The 22,331-nt window shown below is 42.9% G+C and overlaps 1 protein-coding gene across 9 annotated transcripts in view; it reads left to right on the top strand.

Moving 5' to 3' along the window:
- DCTD (dCMP deaminase) overlaps window positions 1-22,331 on the top strand; it is an 89,551-nt gene that overhangs the window by 32,057 nt on the left and 35,163 nt on the right. For 6 of the 9 annotated variants that reach the window (XR_004315395.1, XR_004315396.1, XR_004315394.1 and 3 more), the window contains exons 1-2: window positions 20,451-20,566; window positions 22,141-22,255. Coding sequence is in view for 4 of the 9 variants with exons in the window: in XM_032468575.1 (XP_032324466.1) it covers window positions 22,148-22,255 (108 nt within the window). In the remaining 5 variants the exon portion in view is untranslated. Of the gene's footprint in view, window positions 1-20,450; window positions 20,588-22,140; window positions 22,256-22,331 lie in introns of those variants that run through there. The other 3 variants (XM_032468573.1, XM_032468574.1, XM_006187567.3) reach the window with 3 other exon arrangements.

Below are 22,331 nucleotides of genomic sequence, written 5' to 3' on the forward strand. Positions count from 1 at the left end.
TGTTCACCACCTTGTTTGTGGCAGAGGCTCTCTGATAGGCATGACCGTGCAATGGCTTATGGTGCAGTTGTCAACACTTTGTATCCACTTCCATAGGTTCATCCATATGTCTCTTCCCTAGACCTCTCTGTCCCCTTCAAACCTGTCCCTCCCATGCCCATAACAAACATGCCATAACCATTCATCGCTGCCCAAGAGTCCACGTATGTACTTTGAATCACTTCTCTCTCTCGATACGAGGGGATCACTAGGTACAGTGCCCATTGCTTTGCCCAGTGGGGGAATTTCTCCTTCATCACTGCCTCTCAGGGGTCCCTCTGAGTGGATCTGCAGGGTACCAACAGTCCATTTTAGCTCACACCAACATATCCCATTGACCCATCTTGGAACCAGGCCATTTTTCCTTCTCGCTAAACTGGCTGTAGGTGTGAGATGAAGGAGAGGTGATGGTGCATGAATTGGTTTCCAGGGCTGCTGTAACAGAGTATCGCAAATCAAGTAGCTTAAAACAACAGGATTTGTGTACTGGACAGTGGTATCTGGACAGTGGTGAAAATGGAGAATGAAATGCAGACAGCGATTCTGGGGGCTGCGTCTGCACCAGGGGAGGTCTTTCTATTCGCGCCAAGGCTAGCAGAAGTTCTGTGGGAGATGTTTAAGGTGCACTGTTGTCATGTATTTTAGCCCGACTTTATCATGCGTAGAACCAAGGTTAGGGTGATTTGAAGGTTACCCAAAGACTTTATATCTTAAACATCCCAATTCCTTTGTAGCTCTGGGGTCACAGTGGAACCCAAGAAATGGAAAGCAAGATATCCAAGTCGAGAATCACAAAGAAATTTGGAGGATAAGACTCAATAGCAACAAAAATGTCTTTCTTACGCATTTGTCCAACAAAAAATAAGAACAAATTTCAAAGCACATCTTGAAAACAAGAAAGTACCTGAAAAGTTCCCAGTGTATTATAACTGGCAAATGAAAACAATTTATAGTAATTATTATTACCAGTTACATATATATGTACGTTTTATTGATATTTCCTTAATCAATTACTGTTTCTTATCTAATATTTACTACTCATTTTGTGGATATAAAACAACTCACAGGGGCCTATTTAGTGTTTCATTTTTCTGAACATAAAAATTCATGAGGCTTTCACAAGTTTGGGTGCAATCCTTCCTCCACAATCCTGTTTTTTTCCTGTAAGTTATTCAACCATGTATCTCCTACTATGGACCTCTTCAGGATTCTAACTCTCCTGTTCAGGAAGATAATGCTGTAGATTCTACATTATTTATGTGGGCCTTTTTGACCGTGGCAGTTAACACTGTGGTGCAAGTCTTGAAACTGATTCCCCCTGTTTTTCTTCCAGCCAGCCTACCTTAAAATTTTCACTTACTCTTTGACATTTTTTTCATTCCTAACATTTGAGATTCTTCTTTTACAACATCTCTTATGGCTTCCTGTTTCCCCAGCGTCACCACCCTAGTTGAGATCTAGATTCTTGCAATAGCCTCCTAACTAGTCTTCCTAACTTCAACATCTGCTCTTTCCAATCTAATCCCTGTATTGCTCTTAGATCGCTTTTCCTAATATTTCCCCTCTCATCATGTCATTTCTGTGGCCAAAATTTTCAGTGATGCCCCATCATCTATAGCAGTGATCTCAAAACTCATTTGATTGTGCACATATCAGTAAAAGTATTTTGCGCATACACCCCCAGATATATATCTATATATTTGTATTTATTTGTAAATTATACATGTGTGCTCATGTCTACTCATCGCTTTAATATTAAGCTTAACTTTAAGTTTTTTTTAGATAAAAATAATTATAAGTAGAAGGTCTAATATTTTCTTCTGGCATCCCAAAGGGTCATTTAGTGCAACTCATTTTGAGTAATGACATGTAGACAGAATCTTTTAAAAAATCAGAGATGGGCAGTGGAGTGCTTTCCCACTGTCCGTGGTGCTGAACCATCATTGTACATTACAGCATAATTGTAAGCCCTGACCTTCAGATACTGGGGATTCCTGCCTGACTTTCCTCCATATTTTTGAAACAAAAGGAAACGTTATAGACTATAATCTCAATAGGATTGTAGTTCCTACTATGGAATTCCAGAGGAGTAGAGTAAAGATTCTCTGTCCTCCATGCTGAAGGAACAAAGTATCTCTCTTCCTTGGAAAGAAGCAAACTGCTAATAAAAAGAAATGGAGGGTTTAAGTAAGTTTCCATATTAGCTGAATAATTTCATTTTTCTGTTGAAAAAACACAGTCAAGGAAAATGTTAAAAGTAGATTCTAATCCTTATGTTTTCATAATTTTATAGCTTCATAATCATGAATGATTGAAAACAGGAGAAAAAAATTGCTGTCAAAGATTATACAGTACAATGGAGTTGTACAGTGAGGTTTGAGAACATAAATGTTAGCAGGTACATGAATACTTCTGCGACTGCTGGCTATTAGAAACAAGACTGTAAATTTCTGCCTTGAGGAAGATTCTGATGATCTATAAAATGTCAACTGATGTTGTCACAAATCAGTGGTTCAAATGAATCTCATAAAGATTATAGAACCTGCAGCATTTGTTATATAAATGATGAAAGAGTATTTCCTCTCTAAATCTCCAGCTAGCTACAGTTCAACTGAATGCAAATTAGAAAGCTTAAGTGAGATCCAGAGTGTTGAAAAAGAGTTAGGCTTCTCATATAAAAACTTAGAAAAACAGAACAATATCTGTTATTAATGGTTCTATTGTAATGCCATTAGAGAATTTACAACCATTATAGGAACTTCTCAAAGACCGTTTTAAAACGTAATTTTTCCTTTCTATGGCAACAAATCTCTGGTCACTTGAAGCTGAGAAAAATTAGTGTTTGATTGTGGATATCACCACCACGTTCAACTTCAGTGTTAGGTATAATACTTGAATGATCCAATGCACTGAAATTCTTCTTTGATGGAAGTGTTTAACACGAATTTTCATTTAATAAATGCTTGTTTGCAAATGTTATATGCCATGCCATGTGGATATAGAGATTAAAAAGACAGAGTCTGACACTTAGGAATTTCATGATCCAGTGAAGGACACAGGCAAGAAGATAAACTAATATCACTATCTATATTATGTGATAGATGGGTAAACAGAATAGCATGTCAGCACATAAGAGAGGTATCTAATCAGACTGTGACAGCCTTCCCAGATGAGTTGATGCTTGAGCTCACTTTTTCAAGGACAGTAGGAGTCAGCTAGGAAAGCAAATGGAAGAAAGCTATTCCAGAGAAAGAAAGCAGCATGTGCAAAGGCAAAGAGGTGTGAAGCAGGAGAGCGAGTTCACTATTGTGGCACAATGGATATGAATGGACAAAAAGCAAGATCAGATAGAGCATGTAAAAATAAATAAGTTAGTGGAAAAAGAAAAAAAAATGAGCTATGTAGAGTATTCTAAGGGATCTGGATGTTCCCTGAGAATAAAGGGGAGGTATTAAAGGACTCTGAGCAGTGAAGGGACATGGTATTATTTGCATATTAAGAAAACCCCTCTGACAATAATGTAAGAGTAGATTCACAAATAGTCTCTAAAAGGGGGAGCTGATTTTGGAATATTACAGAAATACTGAGTCATCAATCAAGTCATTGAAAGTGAAGATGGAGCATAAGAGAAAGATTTAAAAGATATTTAGGCTATAGTTTCAATAGGACCTATTGAACAATTAGTTTCAATAGGACCTATTGAACAATTAACTTTAGGGCAAGGGAGAGAGAAAAGTCTCGGATGATCTCAAAGTTTTGTGTTGGGAAAAGGCTATCACTTGCTGAGCAGGGAAATGCAGAAGGAGGAACACATTTGGGGGAAAGATTGTATGAGTTTTGGACACATTGTTCTTGAAGTACCTATGGATCATGTAAGCAGAGAAGTCCAGCCAGAAGAAACATACTTGATGCTGAAGTTCTTAAGAGCAATGTTGGCTCAAAGGTGGTATTTGGAAGTCATCAGTGGTAGGTGAAACCATGAGTCAGATCCTCAGAGAGAGCGTGTAGAGTGAAGAGAGAGCCCGGTGAAGTCTCCAGGGCAAGGTAATATTTAAGCGTTGATTGGAGGAAGGGGCACCATCAAAGGAAGAATAAACTTGAGACAGAGAGGTCAGAGGAAAACGAAGAGAATGGGTATCATGGAAGCCAGTGGAGGAGGAGTTTCCAAAAGAGGAAATAATCAACAGTGACTAGGAAGATGGGAGAAATCTGGACCTGACTCACCCCCATTGGTCATTTTTTTTGACCAGTTGAAATTTATATTCTGATCATGTTATATACTAAGGTTTAAATAAATTACATAAAATATACATGGTCATATTTAATAGATATCACAGCTAACAGTTATGGCCAGATCAAGGGACATAATCCCTCTTGTATTCTTATGGTAATTCCCAAGGCATTCTTTCCTCTTGTGCTTGAAGCAAAGCCTGGAACCATACAGAGCAACTGTTCCTGAGATTCCCCAGTGTAAAAATGAAATTTTATGTTCTAGAAATCAGCTGTAATATATGACTGAATGGATCCTTTTGAGAGATACTTTAGAATTCCATAATATAACTACTTTGTACTCACAAGTTCAGCCGTTCAGGTTTTTATATTTGTCATAATGTCAGAAATTACCCTGAGGTGTCCAGAGAGCAGAAATACTTTGAATATGATGGAAACAAATTCAGAGTTTCTCAACACCGTCACATAAACGTTGAACCTAAGTAATTGAATGAGAAAAATACACTTTAAAAAAAGGTTTATTCCATGAGTTAAGGTCATGGCATTTTATAATAACCTCAAAAAGAAAGTGGAAATCTAAATCTGGGATATTGGCCTTTCAGGGCTAAAATATGAGATCGTTGAAACTCAGAAAATTACTTGTTAGAGGTGATGTTTGCATATGTGTGCATGGGTGTGTGTCAGTTTTGTGGGATGTCTGCCCAATGACACATCTAGAGTCTAGATTGCCCAAGAGGCAAGATGGCATGTATGATCAGGAGCTGGTGCACACTTCCCAGAGGGTTGTACATTGTAGATGGCTTATCTGCTCAGTTTCCTTCTGGTTTCTCAAAGGGGAAACGTTCTTGTAACTCTTATAACCATCCACTGAAGCAAGATGTGGATTGAACAAAAGTCAACCAGTTTGTTTACAACTAGTTAATTTGTTAGAAAATGAGTGTAGGCATCATATCAATAAGAGTAATTGGCTGCCATAAACCGCCACCCACAAAAAATATAATAGTTCCTTCAACTTATTATCTTGAAAAAAATTTCAAAACTAAAAAGAGAAGTTGAAAGAGGAGTGCATTTATTTACCTTTCATCTAGAATCACCAGTGGGTAACATTTGGCCACGTTGGCTTGATCAATCTGTACGTGGGTACATTTTTAAAAATAGTTTTCTTTGCACCACTTGAAAATAAGTTGTCGACATCATGACACATATTCCTAAGAATGAAGAAATTTCCTATATAACCATAGGAGCATTAGCAAGTTTAACATTGATGTAATAACGTTATCTATCCATATTCGGATTTCCCCAGTTGTTCCTTTAATGGCCAGGATCAAATCAACAGTCACACACTACATTTAATGATCATGTCTCCGTAGTTTCCTTCAATTTAGGACAATCCCTCACCCATTTTCTGTGTTGGTGTTATGACATGATATTATTAAAGAATCAAACTAGTTGTTTTGGGGGGACAGAGATAGGCCGGTGACACGGGTTGGTAAAAGAATTTACCAGAGATGGAGGAGACTAGTAAAGGAGTTTATTGGGGGTGCACTGTCACAGACAACAGTGGGCCACAGGTGCCTGCATGAGCACTGAGGGCCGGTTGTTGGGGACTTTTATAGGGTAGGGTCACAAGGTGCCTGATGGGCTTGTGCACAAGTCTCTGATTGGTTGTAGGTGAGGTAAGAAGTTTAGGGTCTGTGAAAGGGGCAGTGGGAATTATGACTCTGGCAAGGAGGGCTGAAACAAGCCAGCCTGAGCTATTGTGAGATTAGGCATTGCCTAGGGCTATTGGTTTGTTAGGGAAAGCATGCCCAGTAAAGCATGTACTTTATGTGTTAAGGGATCACAGGCACCTGAGAGCCCAGGAATGGGGGTCGTTGGGCTTTGAAGGACATCTGTTGGCCCCACAGTTGTCTTGTAGAGTGTCCCACAACCTGAATTTGTGTGTTACCAGTTTACTAGAGCTGCTGTAACAAAGCAGCACAAACCAGGTGCTTGAAACAATAGAAGTTTGTCAATTCACAGTTCTGGGGGCTAAAAGTCCAAGATCAAGGAGTTAGCAGGGCCACATCCCTCCAAAGGCCCTAGGGGAGAATCTTTTCTTGCTTCTGCCAGCTCCTGGTTGCTCCTGGTGTCCTTGACTTTTTTTTTAGTAAGACTGTTGAATGAAAGAAAAAGGTCAACCACCTCAAGAGAACGTGTAATCCAGTTAAAAAATAATGAGACAGACTCCACAAGGGTCATTATTGCTTTTGAGTCAAACCTAGAGTGCTTGCTCTCCTCTAGAAATAGGAAGCTTTGGTGAGCCTAATGATGATGTCACTGGATGTCAGTTTATGATAAATAAAAGTACACACACATCTATTAATATTCTTTTTGGATTCGAGCTTTGATACTAAAAATATGACTTAGCATATGTCATACTGGTTTCCATGTGATCACTAAACTCTATTTTCCCCAGATACAATCCTCTGTTTGATGACTCAACTACTAATGAACTCAATACAGTGTTTGTTATTGTCAGAGAAAAATCCTGGTAGATTTTTAGTCATTATCTCAGTTGATGATCCAGGTCTGAATTCGAAAATGTAATTCAAATTCTTTGGAAGCTGTGCGATCTCTGTTTGCTTCATCTTCTGCTCCATGCATGAAGCAATTAACTTTGGTTACATTCATATAATACCTTCCCATACGAAAAGAAAAATTATTCCAGCTTTTTTCAAACAAACATATATATATATAAATCATAGACCTGAGTGTATCACAAATAGTGGAAGGTAGAACCTGGCCAAGAGGAATACAACAAAGATACTGAAAATCGCTCCCCATTGCTTGGGTCAGTATTACACCCAAATCTCTTGAGGGTTTCCAAACCTCTAGTCTCTTCTTTAGCAGGAGATGCAAGTTATTAGTGAAATCTCATTAGTTCAACTCCGTGAGCTGTTTCATACACTGGAGCCTTATTAAAATACATACATGAGAAATTCCTGGTCAACCAGAATTTGAAGGTAAATGAAGTCAACACTTGGTTTCATAAAAGTATGGTGGGAGTTACTGTGCTTAATAGATGAATCAGATCTACCTCATAGAGGCTCACGTTGGTCAATATGACCGACTCAAACTTTGGCTTGTGTAACATGCTCCTTGAGAGCTCATTAAAGCTCAGGTTCTGACCTACTGACTCAGAAACTCTGAGGGTGGGATCCTGTCATCTGCATTTTCAATGATGACTTCAGGTTATCCTCATGCCGGCCAGTAGTCTACCCTAGGAGAGAAAGTGCCTTTCCATTTCAGGCATCTCTCTTCTTATGCATAAAAGAGTTTAACCTAAAAAATTGTTATGGAAGTAAAAACTGCATACAGAAAAGCACACAGCATAAATAAATAGCTTGGTGAATTCTCACATGGAAACACACTCATGTAATCACGTTCCAGATCAGCAGACAGAACATCTCTGCTTCCCAGGAACCCCCCACCTCCACCCTATCCACCCAATGATGACTCCTCTCCCATCTCTATAATGGTACCAATATTTGTGCCTGATTTTAGACTTTCTACAAATGGAATCATACAGTGTTCTTTTGTGTTTGATAGCATCAAGTTATAGAAGCCACACCAGTTATTCTAACAGAAACAACTTAATTTCATATAATGAGTTGCTAGCTGGATATTGGAGAACCAAGAAGGCAAAAAGAGACACTAAGGTATCACGAAGTAACATCCTCAGGATGCAAAAGGGAAGATGCTGGAATTATTAAAATTTAGAAGACCAAGGTGTAGGGGTTCTATGGAGCTCAAGCTCAGATCTCTGAGAAGATGTAGTGGTGCTTTTTCTGTGATGAAGAAAAAAACCAAAAACTACAAACAGTTGATGCTACAGGAAAGAGCAGGCCCATCTTCCTCTTCCAGCCTGCAGTCTCCTTCTAGCGCCCCCTGTTGGCAGAACCTCTTAGGAAGTCAACTAGCAAAGCAGAAATGTGCTTCGCAGAGTCCAAGCACAGACTGGAGGGGACAACAGCTAAATAACTGGCAGAATCTATTTAGCTCAGTATGTTTGTGAGACTCATCCATGTTCTGTGCATCGGTAGCTCATTTATTTTTATTGATGCATAATATTCGGTTGTATGAATATACCACAATTTACCACTTTATTGTTGAAGGGCATTTGGGTTGTTTCCACTTTTGACTGTCATGAATAATAATGAGAATGAATATTCTTAGACATCCTTGTTCCAAGAATTCAAGCCAGAGCCACATGTGGCATTTAGCATATGTCTCTTTAGTCTCCATCAACATCAATCTAGAACGTTCCTTGGTCTTCCCTTGTTTTTTACGCCTTTGACACTTTCTGAAGATTGCAGGCCAGTTATTTTGTGGTATGTCCCCCAGTCTGGGTTTCCTTATGTTTTATCATTATTACATCCTGGTTATACATCTTTGGCAGAAATGTAACAGTGTGACGCTGTGTTCTCCTTGAATCCTCTCAAGTGACACATAAATTTGACTTGTGGTCGTATTAACTTTGAGCACTTGATTAAAGTGGTGTCTGCCAGGCTTCTCCACTGTAACATCACTTTTTTCTCCCCTTTGGATTAAATATTCTTGGGGAAGATACTTTGAAATTGTGGGAATATCTTTTATTTCTAGAAGCTTTCACTGTATTCATTTATTTATTTTTTATCAGTATGGACTGATAGTGTCTGATTTTACTCATTAGGCTGTAGTCTGTCTCTGTCATTATTGATTTGGATGCTCAATTGTCCCAGACTCGCTTGTATATAGAAATAAATATGGATGTAAGTGTGAACGTTATATGTCAGTATGCGTGTGCATTCTCAGTCTAGTCATCTGGGACGTTCAGGGAGCAGGGTCAACCCAGGAGCATTAAGCACCAAACTGTGGCCTCTAGTTGTGCTAATTTCTGTGTCTGGTTACAAATATTGAAAATAATGAGTTCATGGTAATTTCTTTAATTGAAATCAGTTGCCACAGAGTGAATTCTAGTTCCTCCTCTGCATGTTGGTAACTCTTCTCTGACAGTGAGAAACCTGGCTCCCAGTATTTCTAATATATTTACTTATTGGATCACTCCTCCAGTAAATAACATATCTCCTGTAGCCACTGTCAGCTACCCTCTCCCTCCTTCCCCCTACATGGGTTCCAACACCCATGCTGAGCCGTGCACTAACCGCCCCTCCCCAACGTCCTCCTCGTCCCTCTCGGCTGACCCTCAGTGCCAGGTGTCCCCCTTTCTCAGGCAGAGGCTCCACTTACCTCGCTAGAGATCTGACAACACCTCCTCCCCATTGGTGCCCCTCTGCATAAACTCTTCCCTGGCTCTGCTCTGACTCGGCTCCAATTCTATACATTGCCCCAGGTTTCCCTCCAGCGTGACTCCACTCCTCACCCTCCTGGGGGAGTAGCATCCTATGCTGGGACCATCCCCAAATGTGGATGCCCTCCCCACTCACCCCATGCTGGTTTCATGTCAGAAAATCTCTTGTTAATATGTCCCATAATTTATAAATTCTTCCTGTGCTTATGTGCTTATGTCTGTAATGTAGTCCTGAAGGCAACGGTCACTCTGCAAGCAAAGAGCTCTGATGGGACTGTCCCTTCTACTCAGCATTTCCCTCCCTTCAGGGACAGCCTAGTCACCCAGCACCTACATACCATGTGGTTGGTTCTAAGTGTGCCATTCTTGGCCCGTGCCCAGAGCTTCCTGCCCACTCCTTCTAGAGCAGGTGTGATGTTGCACCAGTGGACGCCTCCACTCAGATGTCCCCACGGCGTCACAAACGTAACATCCGCATCAACGGGGCAGATGCCCAGTGAGGATCAAACACCTCTCTGAGGCTATGAGTTACCTTCAACCCTAAAATTTAGAAGAGATTTCACTTCCACGGCAGATGGAGGGGGAAGGGATATGCTGAACTGACTGTTTTTAAACCTGAAATGACCAAAACCTACATTTCTTTCACTAAACAGTATTCAGTCGCAAAGTAAAAGTTAATCTAAATTCTAGAAGGATAAGAACATTTACTTTTTTCTTTTGCGCACCTGGGTTTTGTGTTGTTCAGACCCGAGTTTATGCTTGACACTTTTTTAAAATTGAAGTATAGCTGTTGTGTTAGTTTCAGGTATACAGCCAAGTGATTCAGTTATACAGATACGTATAAATCTATTCTTTCCCAGGTTCTTTTCCACTTGAAAGCAGGAGACCTGGGCTCCCTGGAGGTCTGTGCCCTAGAAGCACCTATTGTTACGTTGCATTTTCCTCCTGCTACAGGGGATCGGATAGACACGTGCAAGTTTTAAAATGTGTTTCCATGATTTTCTAATGTGTTCCTTATACAGTATCCAGTCTTTTGAATTCAGGAACTGTGCTTTCCACCTGATCTGGAAGTCTCCCCTAACGTCTTACAATCCGCAGTTTTCCCGGAAGGGAAGCTGTGCGTATTTCTGAATACCCGATTGGCTGCCTTCAATGCTTTTTTTTTCCTTCCTTTCTCTTTGTCTTGGCTCTTCCTGGAGAAGTTCTCTTTTGAATTTCCTCTTTCTTAAAAAACAAAAAACAAATTTCCTCTGGTGCCGACGGCAGGAGGAGGGCCGCCGATGTACTACAGACAGAGACACGGCCAGGTTGAGCCTGGGCTCTAGTCAGGCTGGTCCGCCTGCAGATGCCACTGCTTACAGAACTGGGGGCTGAGATTCCGTTTTCTTACCGCAGGGCTATGCAAACGCTGGCTGGTGGCCAATACAGCCCACTGTTTTTGTACAGCTTTGTTACTACCTGTTTTCGTATGGCCCAGGAGATAAGAATGGTTTTTACGTTTTAAAATGGCTGAAACGAAACCAAAAGAAGAACAGTATTTTGAGACATGTGAAAATGATGTGAAATTCACATTTTGGTGCCCATAAATAAGGTTTTATTGGGATGCAGCCATTCCCACTTGTTTACCTATTGTCCTTGACTGTGTTCACGCCGTCACAGCAGAGTTGAGTGAATGCACAGATGTGACAAAGGCTGGTCAGCCCTCAAAATATTTACTCTCTGGCCCTTTGCAGGAAAAGTTTGTCAACCTCTGCTTTATCTGGAAAAAAAAAACAACAACAACAAAACATAAACCCAGATAATGATTCCTCTATCAGAGGGTTCTTCATGAGGATTAAATAAATACTAGAGATAAAATATGGGGCTGTGCTTGGAATATGCAGTGCTTAAGAAATGACTCCCTTCAACCAAGCCTGATGCAAACCTCATCACATTCCCTAAAACACTGACTTTTGCTTAAGATGCTTTGACGCACAGTAGAGAGCATTGCATGGTCAAATAGACGGACAAGCTGAATGTACTTTGTATTTGATTTAGAAATACCTTTTGCTAATGAACCTCCTACAAGTGCGCCAGGATTAATTTAAACCTAAACGCGTCCCCCTTAATTTGATGAGCCTCTAACACACAGCATAGAAATGACACAGCTGAGCTTAATAATTTATCAGTGTTTTACAAGTAGCAACACCAGGGTTGGAAAATGCAAGTTAGCTCATAAAATGTTCCCCCGGAGCCAGGAGATTCTGATGGCAGTAGAAAGCATCTCGCCACCTGGCCTTCTCAGGACCACGCGCTAGTCCTGAATCCTCCCCCGAAGTGCTTCCGTGCATCAGATAACTTTATGTTCCCCTGGCCACTAGAGAGCACTTTGAGACTAACAAACCTTGGTCTGGGCACCTAGGCCTCCGTTTGTACCCTGCTCTCCTGTGAGTGCCGGGCTGAGAGGTCGCGGTCACTCGCTGCGCCATCTAGCTACCAGGGGCGGTTCACAAATGGCCATCGAGGCTGATGGATGTGTTTGGTGAAGCTTAGTGACCTGTAGTGGTGATAATGAAGTATTCTGAAGCCCAGATAACATTTTCTTCTGTCACTCTGGTTTTCTGCCTCTGGTGACATCACCTCATGTGTCCTGCTTCACCGCGCATTTCCAAGGCCAGTGTTTTAGCCAGGGTCCCAGTTTCCCTGTAGCTCTTTCTCTCCTCTGTCAGACTGAATTTCTCTCCAAGAGAAAAATATCGCTTGATATTGATTCCAGCGCCCGAGATAATTTCAGGTTCTCACTCCGCAGTTCATCCAAAGCCCTGTTTAAAATCTTGAAGAGGTTTTTCAGGGCTAAGAGGTGCAGTTCAAAAGAACAGTTCTTAAATGTGTTGAAAAGACCCTTGGCTACGTTTTCTGATGTTTCATCAGCAGTTTGCACTGATACACTTTCCATTGTTATTACAACTGAACCGTATCACCGGGAGTTGTACCAGCAAGACCACCAAGTTTTCTAAAAAGCTATAAAGCTTTGATGTTTTCTGGCCTGTTTCTTACTGTGCTCTTAAAAATGTTTAGCCTCTGCTGAGCCAAATGTATACCTCTAAAGGCATAAGCAGTGAAAAACTCTTCAAGCATCTCTGTTACTCCTGCAATCTCTGTGTATCCAGCAGGAGGATGCGATTCTGTTTGGTTGGAGCAAGGGGGGAGTTCTTTGTGGTGCACATTGTGAATGAATAATACCAACCATCATCTGGGCTTCAGCCCATCGGCGCTGGGGTCTGGCTGTGGCTATAGAAGAATCCACTTTCCTGACCACTGTTTATGAGCATTTCCCAAAGCTGTTCCCTTCTGTATTATTGTTTGCATCAAAGGGAAATCAAAGCATCAGCTCTGCCCCTGGTTCCTAAACTGATTGAGGCGTTTGGGAGGATGGTTTGCCGGTGATGTCTTTGATGTTTTCAGAAATCCAAAATCATGTCTCCCTCTTTTAAGTGACACTTGACTTTCAAGTAAAGAATACGTCTGCATGTGAAATGTCAGTTCTGTCTAATAATAACCGGCTTAATGCGCCACGAAAATCACTAATAGAATTTGCCACCATTTTCAGAAAATGAAATTCTCTCCTCTCTCCTGGAGCCTGGCTCACGGAATCTGGCTGGAACAGTGGCAGACTTACAAACGAACGACCGGATGGCTCCGTAACGAAATTACACTCTAAAATGTAAACTTGCTATCTCTTCTCTCGCCAACACACAGCTTTTGTGATGCGACAGGAGAACTGCAAGGGAGTGGAATAGGCTGTTAACAAAGACTTGCAAGAGAGGGACTCCTCTGGGTTTCACAGGGAACCATGAATATGAAAACATAAAGGAATGCAAGGCAAAGATAAGGAGTTTACATGGTTGGGGGGGGGGGGTCCTGTGCATTATTGTGGAGATCCTGTTGGTTTCCCGCAGCCAGACTTTGTTTTTGGCTGTCAGTCTCCAAGCCAGATCCAGGCTTCTTCTCCTTCAGTCCTAGAGGGTGTGCTCCCTATGTGCTCTTATTTATTTATTTTGTGTGATGCTTTCTGTGAGGTTGCAAAGATAGTAGAACCCTATCTAAAAGGTAATGTTATCCCTGGGATTTCAACAAGGGTTGAATTAAATAGTACAAAGCAGAAAGATCACACATGTATGTGTTATATCCTTATTTGCCTGAAACTCCATAGTTCCCGGGGACTATGATTATGTGAGGGACGTATCGACATTTAGTGTTCAGTGCGAATACAGAGAGATGGCAGGCACTTTTCCGTGTCTGGACTTACCCGCAGCTCTAGAAACACAATCTGATTTCTTCAGATGAGATCTTTCCCCTAGCTTGTGAAGGGCTACCATTAGGGCAACTTTTTTTTTAAGTAAAAAAAAAAGTTTATTTTATTGAGGTATCATTGGTTTATAATGCGTTAATTTCTGGTGTGCAGCATAGTGATTTCAGTTATACATCTATATATATATATATTCCTTTCCATAGTCTTTTTCATTACAGGCTATTAGAAGGTACTGAATATAGTTCCCTGTGCTATACAGGAGGACCTTGTTGTTCATCTGCTTTATGTACAGTAGTGTGTATCTGCAAGTCCCGAACTCCCAATTTGTCCCTTCACACCCCGCCTTTTCCCCTTGGTAACCATAAGTTTGTTTTCTATGTCTGTGACTCTGTCTTTGTTTTGTAACTAAGTTCATTTGTGTCATTTTTCTCAGATTCCACATATAAGTGATATCATATGGCATTTTTCTTTCTCTTTCTGGCTGACTTCACTTAGTATGTGACAATCTCGAGGTCCATCTGTGTTGCTGCAGATGACATTATTTTATTCTTGTTTATGGCTGAGTAGTAGTCCATTTATAGATAAGGGCAACTGCTTATACTCAAGGTTGAGATGTGTACGATCCTGTAAGTCTCTGCAGACTCACTCTTTGCCTCTTGGACATCTTGCACGTCTTCCTCCCAAAAACAAACAAACTGGATTTTAAATAGAATATTGTACTAAATGGCAATAATGAGAAAGGAAGTAGGGGTCTCCCTGTGTCCATGAACTACAGCCTGGGTGGGCAGAAAGGGCTGTTTTTTGGTAGAAGACACACAAGTGATGTTCCACTTTGGGCAGCTCTTTTATTGTCCTCTGACCTCACTACGTAACCATTGAATGTTGGCTAACCTACTATGTACTTTTATCTTCTCTCCGGGAAAGAATCAGAGGCAGCTAATTCAGCTTTCTTTGTGCTCCTGGAAGGCTTAGCAGAGTGCCTTCCATAGAGGCTCTCAATGAACAATTGTGATGTTATTCATAGACTCTAAGACCGGGGATGGGCAGTGTGGCATCCGGAGGCAATCTTGCCAGATCAGCTGTGTGAATGGGATCGAGCCAAGTCATCTTTCTGGGCCACTATTTCCTCATCTGTAAAAAGAAGGGGCTGGACTCAGTGATTGCTAAGGTCACTTCCAGCTTTGTAAATTCTATGCTTTAAAAAAAAAAAACCAAAAACCTCGATCCTGAAAGAAGTGCATCTTCTGGGGTTTCCAGACAAAAGAGCCCAGGTTGTATTTGTGTGCAATCTCCCAGCACATCCGGGTTTATTCTTCAGTGATATGGCTTAGCTCCAGGACCCCTTGGTGTGTTTCTAACACTGTGTAGATATTGATTTTTCTTGCAGGATAGTGGTTACTGTAACCACCAAACTATTAAATCTCTCCCTTCTCATGAGGATGATTTCACAAATGTCCTTCCACTCCTTTTGGTTGGTAGTTAACTCAGTCCAGGGCTAATTCAAAGATAGCATTACTATCAGAGTGTCTCGGAATGCTCCAGTAGCTGACCACTCTCTACCTTGCATCGTCTCTGGGTTGCCAAACACCGCAGCAGATGGAAGTTGGTCCAAAATGGGACTTTTGAAGACTTTGACCTTGTCACTGCCATGTTGTCCACCATCACCTCCTGCACAAAGGCTTAGAATTTCTTACTGTGAACAGTGTCAATAGTTACTCAAACAGAATAGGCTACCCTCCTTATTTTGTTTGTTCATGCCTGTAGAAGCTGACTTTTCACCTCGAGGCATTGATTATTTTTGTCACAGCAAGACCACAGATGTTCCCCTCAATATACACATACGTAGTGAGCTGCAATACTAAAATATTAACTTGATTCTTGCTTTCTCAGTTTAGACGTTTACCCCCAGTGAGCGCTCCAGCTAGCTGATGGAAGGCACAAGATCTCAAGCAGATTATAAGAGCCATTAACTTCCAAATACAATTTAACAGGGGCTTTCATTTACAATGATTCTTGGGCACTCACCTTGTTAACATCAGTCAAAATACCCACTGCAAAATGAGTGGCGACTTTGATGTCAATATAGAAATTTCTATCCAGAATCATAGTACCTTGCTGGTTTCCTTTCCACGGTGACCCCAGAGTAGAGGGGATAATTTAATGAGATCGTTAATATTTCTATTAAAACCAGCAATCTGCTCAATTCTCTTTTGGTAGGCACGTTTGCAGAACCAGCAGAAGTGACTGTTCCAAATGAAGCATTATCTTTTCTTGCACAACACTCAAAGCCTACATGCTGCTTGACAAATCTGAATTTTAAAAAGTGGGAGTGATTGGCACTTGGTAACTTACACAGAACTATAAAGCGGTACAAGAAAATTGCCCATTTCTTTTAGATTTACATTTTATATATCTTTTTTTTTTCTTTTAAGAAGTGATAAGACGTGTAATTTCCATCAACTTCAACCAGTTCTGTATGAAAAAGGCTGCCAGTTCAGCTCTGTAGAGGAAAAGCAAGTCACAGGGAGAACTGACATGCCTCAGGGAGGCACACCGCCTCCCAGCTGCCTTCCACTCTGCCGCTAGAGATGGTTGGTTACTTGCAGGCCAAGACCCAAATCCTAAGACTAAGGTACTGCATGTCTTGAAAACAACTCAGCTCACCCTTGGTTCCTAACCCACCAGCCCCAGTGTCTCACTTACCAAATGTCTTTCCACGTCCACCAAGTGCAAGGAGAAAAGGAAGCAGATAGAGAGGTATAATAGAGAAGACAGAGGAAGACTTCTCTTTATGCAGTAGGATGCTCCAAAAAAATTGATGGCTTTCAATTCCTTTATTTGGTCAACAAACATTTATTGCTATACAGTAACAAAGCACCTAGCTCTGTGCATACCAGGTTAATACTTCCTGTCTGATCTTCATTATAATTTTTATTTTTTTAATTTTTAATTTTGTAAATTGAAGTATAATCAGTTTACAATTTTGTGTTAGTTTCTTGTGTACAGCATAGTGATTCCATTACATATATTCCTTTTCATATTCTTTTTCAATGTAGGTTATTACAAGCTACTCTATAATATAGTTCCCTGAGTTATACAGTGGGACTTTGCTGTTTATTTTATATATAGTACTGTGTATCTGCAGATCCTGACCTCCCAATTTATTCTCCCCACCCCCTTTTCTCCCTGGTACCCCTAAGTTTGTTTTCTATGTCTCATTATAATTTTGAAGATGTGTCATGATAAAGGTAATTGGGGGCCTCAGCTCAGAACCCAAATCCTATTCAGGAATCTTGAAGGTTTTTTTTTGTTTTTTGTTTTTAATGGAGGTACTGGGGGTTGAACCCAGGACCTTGTGCATGCTAAGCATGCGCTCTACCACTGAGCTACCCTCCCCCACCACAACTAGGAATCTGGAAGTTTTGGGATAGGAATATTCTATCATATCAACTTGCAGTCTGTCTACCTTTCATTAAATATGAACAAATGACTCCCTGCTGTAACACACATATAAAATTGTATATGTTGACAAGACCATGTATTTAATTTTTTTTTTCTAGGGTTTACATTGACTTCTTTCCTGGTCCACTTATCCCCTGACTTCAGGTTTGAAAAGTTCTCTCTGGTTGGAATTGCTGCATAGAAACATAAAAAATTATTTCTTTAGAAATCAGCGAAAGTGGTAATTTGCCTCTAAGGGCAGTTGTTGAGCTACGAAAAGAGGTTTTAGTCCTGACAATCACTGGATTGAGAACAAAGATATGCCAAAGGAGGAATTCTCCTATAATAACACTTACTGTGTAAACTGAGCAGGCAATGAGGTTCATTTATTCAGCATTTATTTGGGGGTGGAGGGTAAGCCCTGTGGGGGCAAGAAGTGGTTTATCTTGTTCACTGTTGGTATTCACAGCACCCAGCACATAGAGAATTAATTAAAACAGTAACCGAAGGCATGAATGTTGTTGATTTGACAGATGAGGAAACAAAACACTCCAAGAATGTAAGTACCTTCTGAAGGTCATTTGGGTGGTAAGAAGTGGAACTGGAGATCAAAGGCTGGTTAGACTCCAAGGCCTGTACCCTTTTCCCATGACAAACTCCACGCACCCAGATTGGTGACTTTCCAGACTCCCTGCCTCTGTTTCCACGTTGCAAGTCACATCCTTTCCTGGGCGAGCAGAGGTGGTAGGAGGGGTGGTGAGTGGTATCTTGACAGAGCAGACACCCCTGAATGCCACCAGAGCCCCATCTGAAGTTGCCCCAGAAGAGTCTCATCTTGGATCCCCGCCTTCCAGGTACTGAAATATATTCGAGCTTATGCTGTAGATCAGACATAGATAAGCCCGCAGGCCTGTCAATAGAGGAGCCAAGCCAAAGCCTGTGACAGCAATCCTTACAGACGTCTGATTGTGTTCTTGCGTGTGAAGCCCCCTCTCATACTGGATGTGGCTGAAGACATAGTGAGCCTCTGTGTCTGCAGTAGGTGGAGAAAGATCTTCAATTATAAACAAAAATACAAGGTATTAACAAGAGAGATTCAACACCTACAGTCCCACTTGGAGTTATAACGTGTTAATGAGCAAGAGAAACCAAGGAATGCATTTTTCTGCCTCCTAGGCTGCCTAGGTTCGCTGTTGATGTAGAATAATTGAAACCTCAAGTCGTGAAACCATGAATCAGGAGGGTTTCCTGTATTATGAATGATGTCATCTTATAAGATGAGAGACTTTCAGTGAAATGCAGGAATGTTCAGGGTAATGTGTTTGCAGCAAGCAGGATCCTGAATTTATTGCAGAGAGGAGTGTGTGAGTTGACCAAAATGGAGAATGATGAGAAGTAACTAAATTATGTATGACAGTCTTTACAGAGCAGAGGAAGGAAGAAAGCTTAATGATGTTGTGGTTGAAGGACCAGCAGTAATTGGTGATGTATAGGTTGGAGGTTGGGTAAGAAGAGAAATGGATCTATAAAGACTCAAAGACTATAGATGAGTGTGACACGGACCAAGCAGTGGATCTGGGAGGGGGAGAGGAACCGGGGGCTCAGCATATAATAAATTTTAGTGGCAACAAGACAGCCAAGTGAAGTTAACGTGACATTAAAAATCATCATCTTAATCTATGTAGCTCTTTCCAGCCTGAGTCTTATAAGGCAAAAAAAATTCTATAGTTAACAATGAAGTATTTTTCCCCTTTGCTTTCCCGGCATCCACCGAACAAAGTACATAATTTAATTATTGAATCTACAGGCTGGACCATGGAGATGAAGGATGATGTGTCTGCTGCTGTGAGAAATTAGATAGAACCAACTGTTTATTCTCATTATTCTTCCTCTGTTAGGCTAAATTAATATAGTTAACAAGCTTTTGTTTGGATTAGAGGCTCAGATCTGGGATGTGCTGATCAGAACTCATAATTACTACAGTAGCTATTATTTACGGACTGCTGACATATCCTCAAGCCCCATGTGTAAAACAGACAGGGGTTCTTTCGTCATTCTCTGCAGTGGAACCAATGTTCCACCAGAGTAAGGGGCTAGAAGTCTGAACAGAATAAGCCAGTTCAAGAAAATCAGACTTAGTTCCTTGGAGCATATGACTTTAGAAACGTCACCCAAGGTCTTTCCTGTTGACCTGTAGCACGTTTCCCCGATCTTTTTAACAATTGTATCAAAATGTGCACAATTTAATAGCCAGCAAACTTTATGGGGAAGACCCGGAGGGGTGTGGCCGGTGGTGGGGGTTGGGACAGGGTAGCAGGCTTAATTAAGCGCACACCCCAGGCCCTTCCACACAATCTGAGCAGTTCCCATAAGCTGGCCGCACAAAGCAATCATGCAAATTGAGCTTCGAGGCATTTGTGCCTCGAGGCATAGCTTCCCCGCCCGACCCACTTCGCTGCCCCGAATAAACCCCTCCTGCGGGAAAGGGAAGCTGCTGCGGGACACGGGGACACGGGGACTCAGCAGGCCCACCCCCAAGGCCCAGACCAGTTCTCCTTACTTCCCGCCCCTGCCCCTTTCAGTTTTTTTGCTGTAGACCCCTTCAGGTCTTTTAGTCACATATTTTACGTGTGTGTGTGTGTGTGTGTGCGCGTGTGTGCGTGTGTGCGTGTGTGCGTGTGCTTTATAGCGAGGGCTTTAAGTAGCTGGCGGTAGATTCAAGTAGGGGATTTAAAAAAAAACCCAAATCCTTCACCATCAACAACAGAAACGACTCTCAGGTTCAGAGATGTGAAAAATGAACGGCTATGAAGTCAGAGCCCGGGGAGCGGCCGCGAGCAGTCCCTCCCGGCGACCCAGGGCGGCGGCGAGACCGCCGCCACCAGATCAAAGTCAGAGGCAAACCCAAACCACCCCCACAACAAAGGGACACAGGCAGCCGGGAGGGAGGGCTTCGTGCGCCGGCCCGAAAGGCCGCCGGCCGGACCTCCGGGTGGGCTGGGCGAGCTAACCGTGTGGCCGGGACCAGGAAGCGCGGCGGCCGTGCCGCGGAGCTCCGCGGCCGGGGCGCGCCCGCCAGCCCCCTCCCCAGCGCGCGCGGCCGCCCGGGCCGCCGCCGCCACCTTCCGGCCACGCGGCGGCCCCGCCTCCTCGGCCGACTTCCTTCCCCGGCGCGCGGCGGGACGGCGGCGGCGGCGGCGGCGGCGGCGGCGGCGGCGGGTGCCCGCCTGCAGGTCGCGGACCGGGGCCGGACGGTGGGCGGGGGCCGCCTCCCGCGGGCCACGTGGGGAGGCCGCGGCGCGGGCGCGGGGAGCCCCGGGGACGCCCCTTCCCGGTTAAACCTGCTGGGGGAACGCGTGCGGGGCCGGCGTGCTCGGTCAGCCTCGCGGCGGGCACCGCGGCCTTCAGGACGCTTTCTCTCTCGCGGGAGCCGAGGGCGCGCGGGGGTTCTGGGGGGTCTGAAAAGAGCAGCCTCTTCCAGCGGCCACGTGTGCCGCAGGGGTGCGCGGTTCCGTCCGGCGAGCGGCATCGGGGCAGTGGGAGGAGCGTGGGTTGCGTCTCGGCTGGTGCCTAGAGGTATCTCCCTGGACTTGTTCCTCCTGTGCTTCTGCAGTTGGGCTTCGGGGCACCAGTGAGCCTTAAACCAAACCAAGCAATAAGTTGCTTTCCCTCCCCTCTCCTTCCTCCCCTCATCTCCTGTTTAGCCAGCACTTATCCTGACCCCCAGAAGCGATTATGGAAGCCAATCATTAAACCGGGTGGTAAGCCAGTTCCATCCAGCATCGCTTCGTGTTAAGAGGGTTTTCAGGCTTCTCAGAATTGGGGCAGCATGAATTAGTGGGTGATCATAGCGCTTGCCTGTTTGCTGCCTCCCAGTCGTAGGCACCGGCTCGCTGCACTTGACAGCTAGATCCTAAAGCCGGTGTTGGGAAATCCTCGCCTTCCCTCAGCCTAGCTGTTTAGGCTCTCAAAACTTATCTGGAGCTACCCGGTGCTGGTGTTGCCCTCCTTCCTTGCCCTTGTTTCATCCCCCCTGAAAGGACCCCTGTTCCTCATCAGAAAGTGTTTGCCCTGTCAGGGACTCCGTCTTGTAGAGACAGCTTGTGCCTGCCAGTGAGTATAGCCCAGGGTTACTCAAATCTCCCCCTGTTCGTAACACTCGTCACTCTTCATGTTTCCTCCTCACTTGATTCAGTATCAGAGTTAATAACTTCTGTCGCATCTGGGAAACTGAGGGAAGGGGAAGGGACAAGTGAATATCACAGTTGGGACAGCTCCGAATGGAAATCAAATGGCATGGATCATAATCTGGTGTGATTTGGGGCGAGTTACCTAAATTCTCCGAGTCTCTGTAAGAAAGAGGATGTTGGTTACCTTAGCTCAGGATGAGGCTTCAGTGAGATGATGTGTATAATCTTTAATGGTGTCTAAAATTTACTAATGATCAATAAATCTCCCCCCTCCTTGTGCTGGCTCCATTTGATAAAGGAGAGACGTAAGGATGAGAATGATTTGTAGGGCAGACATGTAGGAACTTGCGAAAAATCCTATGAGACAGCAGTAAATAGATGGAATATCAGGGAATGCGCCGCTATACAGGTGAAATCCAAACCTGTGAATAGTAGCTTAATTTCCTAATTTTTTTTTCCCTTAAGACCAGAGACTGTCTGGGGTTCATGTTCTGGGATTTCTGATTGAACATAAACTGAAATTGTCTGAGTGTGGAGATCCAGAATTGCAATGTGCTTGGGTTGAACTGGACCGAAATGTGTTTCTCAACTGCTGTTTTGTTGTGTTTTTCTTTTAGACACAGCATGAGCGAAGTTCTCTGCAAAAAACGTGATGACTATTTGGAATGGCCCGAGTATTTCATGGCCGTGGCCTTCTTATCGGCACAGAGGAGCAAAGATCCAAATTCCCAGGTAAGTGAGTTTTATAGGAGGCTGCTTGGACACTCACAGACCGGGAGATGCCCACAGATGAGCAAACTACAAAAGG

Source organism: Camelus ferus, chromosome 26 (assembly GCF_009834535.1).
Source record: "Camelus ferus isolate YT-003-E chromosome 26, BCGSAC_Cfer_1.0, whole genome shotgun sequence".
Classification (NCBI taxonomy): Eukaryota; Metazoa; Chordata; class Mammalia; order Artiodactyla; family Camelidae; genus Camelus; species Camelus ferus.